General features: G+C 40.6%; 1 protein-coding gene across 1 annotated transcript; it reads right to left on the bottom strand.

Annotated features, from left to right (window-relative positions):
* Positions 1–352: 352 nt before the first annotated feature.
* Positions 353–4,264, bottom strand: mylpfa (myosin light chain, phosphorylatable, fast skeletal muscle a). The gene is made up of 7 exons (XM_075454926.1): positions 4,156–4,264; positions 3,391–3,489; positions 2,120–2,195; positions 1,935–2,039; positions 1,709–1,787; positions 1,561–1,609; positions 353–1,173 (listed from the first exon to the last, which is right to left on the bottom strand). Exons 1-7 carry the CDS (start codon positions 4,156–4,158, stop codon positions 1,072–1,074), a joined length of 513 nt encoding a protein of 170 aa, XP_075311041.1. The 5' UTR covers positions 4,159–4,264; the 3' UTR covers positions 353–1,071.
* Between the last annotated feature and the right edge of the window lie 1,844 nt (positions 4,265–6,108).

The raw sequence follows: 6,108 nt of genomic DNA on the forward strand, positions 1-6,108 counted from the left end.
CTCGGTGTGTTTCTGTTTGCACATGACTGCTCTAATGATTTAACAGACATGATAAAGAATTCAGTCTTTAGGTTTTCTTTACGCTGATGTGACTTGATCATAAGACTTTTCATCATGTTTTAGGCATATTATGAACTTGTGGCTTGATTTAGATAGCCCTTGGTTATTTTCAAGCAGGAGAAGTACACTTGCTGTATTAGACAGGATGTGATATGATCGTGATAATTATTTGTACTGTGCTTTCAGGCTGAAGTGTGAACACACATATGCAAAGTGCTCCACCAGGTGTCAGTAATAGTTTTTTCACTGTTGAGTTCCACAAACCCCACAGAGCCACTGAACAGACACACCATTGTACAAAAGCAAGGTGATTTTATTCACATTTTGTCCCTTTTATTCATCACAGAGGAAAGACGAGGAAAAGTTTCGTTGCTGGATTTGACACAGCTTATGGAAAAAAAGGCGATTTACTTAGAAGGAGTGAAGGGAAAGAAATCGAAGACTTGTATGTTTTCTTTCGTCCCTTTCTCTCCTCTCCTTCAGACTCTCACATGTTTCGAGGAAAGAAAGCTGTCATCACTTTAAGGATGCAGCTTTTTCCCTGTGTGGATACTCTCCAACATCTCACTGTTTCTACCCAAGAGGACATCTTCAGAATTTGGAATGAGGTCCTCGTGTTTGGTGAGGCCCTCCAAATAAACCTTGTTTCCCTCTCAGATGCCGAGGGAGGCGGAGGGACGTGTTTCATTCACACAAACACTTCAGAGGGTGAAGTGATAGGGCAGAGAGAGGTAAAGAAGTAGGAAAGTGAGGTCGTTTGAGTAAAGCTTGAGGTTGGAAATGATGTTACAGGATAATTTTTATTGAAAATCGTCCCTATTCCCATAAGCAAACATAGACATCCCATAGACATCAACCATCTCACATGTCAGTGTGACAAGTCTTTGGTTTGAACGTGAGTGGCTGAGCACATGGGTTTACACGGAAGGAGAGGGAGAGGGAAGAACGAGGAGGAAAGAAAATGTAGGGGAAGGCAGAAAGCAAAGGGATAACTGTCTTCTCGCTTTTTCTTTACTCCTCTTTCTCCTCTCCGTGTGTGATGACGTAGCAGATGTTTTTGTAGTCTACGTTGCCAGCCACATCTGGGGGGAAGGCGGCCCACATGTTCTTCATCTGCGAGAGAGGAAACCAGGGTGATCAAAAAGAAAATCCACAACAATCAGTCTATCTATCAATCTAAGAAAGACACCATTTTCTCAAGACATTTAGTTGTGTTGTCAAACTATCCCCTTTACTAACAAAGAAAGTTCCTCATGTCATAACAGCAAATTACCTGTAAGTAAGTAGCTAAAGAGAAGACTAATCCCAAAAACAAATGGATGATCTTCACTGTAAAAAACGAGGATGTGACTCATTTTGGCTCTGGACAAATCCACGCGCAATGTAGGCTTGAAGAACAACTGCTTGTATTCCGTACTTTATTTGTAGTTGTTTTGCTCCTTTCTATTACCTCAAGACCACTGTGTATAGCATGCAAGATGAAGAGTTTGGGGATTTTACCTCTTCAGGGGTGAACCTGTCGCACTGAGTAGTCAGGAGCTCCTGGAGGCTGAAATAGGCAAAGCAAAATAGTTTGGGAGTCAATAATCCATCCCTCTTATTTGGACATACATGGTGGACGGTAAAATAATTCTTAAAAAGTCCTCACAATTCCTTCTTGATGGCTCCAGTACCCTCGGGGTCCAGGACTTTGAAGGCGGTAACAATGACGTCCTCGGGGTCAGCGCCTGGCAAAAAAGGGAGGAACAGATGGATCTTATGTACCAAAGTACTAGTTTTCATTATTTCTACAGTCCCAAAATCACTTTAATGAAATGTTGTACATAGTTTTTAATACAAATACGCAATCTAAATGAAAAAAATGTAGTGTTCACCCTTCAGCTTCTCTCCAAACATGGTGAGGAAGACGGTGAAGTTGATGGGGCCGCTGGCCTCCTTGATCATTGCTTCCAGCTCCTCATTCTTCACGTTCAGTTGGCCTGGGCAGTGCAGAAATTTGAGTCAGGATAATATAACGCCACATGCTTTCCTGGAGTAGATTTGTTCGATCAGGACTCACCCATTGAGGCCAGAACGTCTCTAAGGTCATCTTTGCTGATGATGCCATCTCTGTTCTGGTCAATGATTGTGAAGGCCTGGGAAGCAGAGACTGGGTTTATTGCTGGAAGGAAACACTTGGGACAGATTTAACACGTGTTGACGGCCAGGGGGGAGAACTAGCTCCATGCTTTTTCAGACCTCTCTGTCAACAGTTTGCTCATTTAAATGGCAGCTGGAAAGTATCTTTGTCACAGTTATGTGCAAATGTCGTTAGTGGATATTGTGCAAGAAAAAAGCTGCACCCAAAAAGTCAGACTGAGCCCGGGTGGCCTTAAGCTGGGCAGGAGGGGCTGGTGGGGTTGCTTAATGTGCCTGCTGGGCTTTTCTTACATGTTAATTTGGGAAAGTATCATCAGGGAACAGCTGTCTGATCTGCTCTGCGATACGTCTGTGAAACTTAAGATAACCTCTTGGACTTGAACTTGAACTTGAACTTAGTCACTGACCTTTCTTCTTCCCACACTCTCATCTTGCCATCCTATTTCTTACCTTGTCTCACACATACTCTGATGGCTACAAATACATCCCTCTGGCTGGTATCTTTCCATCTGTGCAAAGTGCTAAGATCGTCCTAATCATCATGTCATACTTCCCCAAGTGGCACTTAAGAAGCCTGTATCACCTATCGCAGCAGGAATGCTTCCTCTGTTTTGGGCACGTATCCCTTGGCAACACAAAAAATCCAGACACCATCATCATGCAATCTCTTGACAACATTCCCGTGTAAAACCCCATCTCCTTGACCTTAATGGACTCCACACATGGCAGTTACACGCACCCCGTGCCGTTTGCATTTGTATAAAGTCCAAATATATGTAACACGTTCTATTTGCGTTGAAACGCAGAGCTCCGGTTGTTCTGCTTGTTCAAAAGGAGCCTTGAAGAGATGTCAGAGTGACAGCTGAGTGGGAGGTCAAAGGTGAGCAAAATATGGAGAGCTTCAGATGGCGTCAAAATTTCAGCGCTCCATCTAATAACATTCTCATACTTATTGAATTGTCAGGGGAGAGATGGAGGCATGCGAAAGAACAACTGATGAGAAAATAGATCTAAGAGCCACAAAGCAAACTCTGGTACTCTGGAATTGGTTCTGACCACTAACCCATATTAACACGCAAGCATTAAGCCTCCCCGGGCTTCGCCTTATTCCGACATGAATGATGCTCATGGAGTAGAAAAAGCCGCCTGCTGTTGGGTTGATGTGTCACTGCATTTTAAAACAAACCTCACCTCTTTGTACTCCTGAATCTGGCTCTGCTCAAACATGGAGAACACATTGGAGGAGCCGCTGTCTCCGCCTCCTGCCCTCCTCTTTGCCTTCTTTGGTGACTGGGGGATAAACACATTGGTTAAGTCTTGAAATTAATTTGAATGCTAATCGACAGCTATGCTGAGATTCCCTTAATAGAAAGCAGTGTTACTCTGCATTTATCTACCTAAAATTTATTTTCTCAAGTAAACAGTCTCCAAATTTCATTGTTTAATCAAACATTTATTTATTTAACTTATCAAAGCTGTGACACAAATGATCAATTTAGCATAGCAGAATAGTAAATACATTGATTTCTTATACTTCCGAACAGTCTTATGTACTTTTCTATAGGTCCCGGTCCTTAAGTCGGAAATTTCTCTTTGACAAGTTCAAGAGTAATCCTTAAATCCTTAAATATTTCATCGTAAAAATCTTCTCCTGTTCTCTCGTTCTGCACAACTTTGGATTTGACATTTCTGAATAAAACTAGAATTTACAATTCTAGATTACAATTCTAGAATTTACAATTCTAGTAACCGATCATTACCAAGCACCTGATATCAGCGTCACCACGAACTGCGGTTATCTCAAAAATATCCATAAAAATGTCCGAAACATACTGTTTGATCTACTGGAATCTCTAATTCATGCTGTGATACACAAAAGAAGAGTAAATCCATAGGTTTGGTTTGATTCCCCTGTTGATATTTCCATCAGCAGAGTGCAGGTACTCTGGTACTCACCATCTTGAGAAGCTACGAGTCAGGCTTGAATGATCAAGGAAGAGAAGACTGTGTGAACCCGCGGCCTACGTATATCCTGGGGGGCTTATATACCTCTCTGCAGGCCTGTCTATCTTTAGCCACAGCTTCAAGTTTGGATGGGGATAAAAAAGAGAGAGGGTGTGAGAGAGGATGGTCAGTGATGAACTGATGGTAAAAGTAAAGGAGACAGAATGGCGGGATAGCGTATCACCTTACAGGAGATCAAAAATAGATGCAGGAGTCTTGGAATTAAGTAAACCTGATAGCTGGGGGACCATACTGCAGGTTTGCAGTCCCACGTGGACTAATAAGGACATTCAGGGCATAGATGCTTAGTAGGACCACTGGACACTGTCCCTCCACCCTCATGTCCATCTGCTTATAGAAAGGCTCTGTGACCAGTCTCCGACTTTATTTTTGGTTTGTGATGTCCATTGCGATGTTATATTTTATGTCCGCAGCTATACTGATGCAGCTTTTTCCCTGCATGCGCACACAGCTCTGCTGCCTTTTTTTAAACTGTAACGTTGCAAATGTCACATATGAGCTTTTCCAACTGAAGTGATGCACACATGCATGAACATGTGTGATTGTTCATGAAGATGAATAAAAATATTCCTTCACACACAGAATAAAGTGTTGGAGGATAAATATTTAGTTGTATCCATAATTGTGGAAATCACAAATAAGGCCCTAGAGTATCTTTGAATATATAAATGCTCACAGACTATTATTTATCTCTCAGTCTGTATAGATGCTGTCTTTCTTGCAGCATTGATGTAAACACATGCAGAGCCTTAACTAAGAAATGTTTTTTTTATGTACTTTCTGTTTAGTCTTTTATTCTTTTTAAGCTTTCTAGTAACTCTGTCCTGATGAAATGGGTTTTAGAACCAGACACTAAAGTTGAGAAAGCAAAAATGATTATTGATGCTTTTAATTTGATCTGATTATCTCACTTTCTGAGCATACGTAGTTATTAAAAACAATTCAAACATTGGTGTGATTATTTCTGATGCTTTATCATCAATTCGGTTAATATCTTTGGAATAGTCATCATTAAGATTTCAATCATTGATTGTGAAACATAAGGTAACCTAAAACAAGAAGTATGTGGAAGGCAAAAGGCACGTAAGTAATGAAAAAAATCAAAATATGTTTCAAATCAATAATGTAAGTTTAATATATGCTATGAAACATGGCTGCAGCAGATGAAACACTCCTATTAATATAATATCATAATGTACAAGACTACCAAAAGTAAAAACCCTGCATTCAAATGGATCAGAACATTTTTCATAGTAGCAAAACGCATATAAATATCCTACAATAGATAGATTACCTTTATGTTTGAAACCATATTATGTGGTTTCATCACAATTTTGACTACTTCTTCTCTTTTTTTCTGTTTGTTTCACTGTGTAGCCAACTTTAGATATACGACAATGTGCCAGACAAGTGAAAGCACCTGTCCCATCATAATAAAGGTGTGTTTGGTGAGTGGGTACTGTTATGAAGAATTTCCCACCTGTTGGCCCCCCTCTCCCACCCTCTAGCCCTCACGCCCCCCTTTAAATATAAGGGGATTACTTGGCAGGGTGATAGCAGCAGACATTCAGAAGGGAACATAAAAAGGACAGCTGAGAGAGACCAAAATAGCTAAATAAACTTGATGGTCTGCCACCTCTCGGCCCCTGTGGGCAACTTGCTTTCTTTCGTTTGTTATCTTTAAGGTTTTACATCCAAATTTACCTCAGAGATGATCTGATCTAATTAAATTAACAAATTTGTTAATCTGATACATTAGATCAATTTATTTTTGCACTTTGGTTTGTTCCTGTTATTGACTCCAATGATCTCTTCTCCCTGACAGTCACATCTGATCTTTACTTGTTTCTACTTTCTGCTGTAATCTGGATCAGTCAGATGTTT

The sequence above is a fragment of the Odontesthes bonariensis genome, chromosome 21 (assembly GCF_027942865.1).
Source record: "Odontesthes bonariensis isolate fOdoBon6 chromosome 21, fOdoBon6.hap1, whole genome shotgun sequence".
Classification (NCBI taxonomy): Eukaryota; Metazoa; Chordata; class Actinopteri; order Atheriniformes; family Atherinopsidae; genus Odontesthes; species Odontesthes bonariensis.

Bases quoted from the DNA above. Each gene is read 5' to 3' on its own strand.
- mylpfa (XM_075454926.1), bottom strand. The intron at 2,196-3,390 runs GTGAGGTTTGTT...TCTGCTTCCCAG, and splicing joins AGATTCAGGAGTACAAAGAG to GCCTTCACAATCATTGACCA. The intron at 1,174-1,560 runs GTAAAATCCCCA...CCTCTCTCGCAG, and splicing joins ACAGGTTCACCCCTGAAGAG to ATGAAGAACATGTGGGCCGC.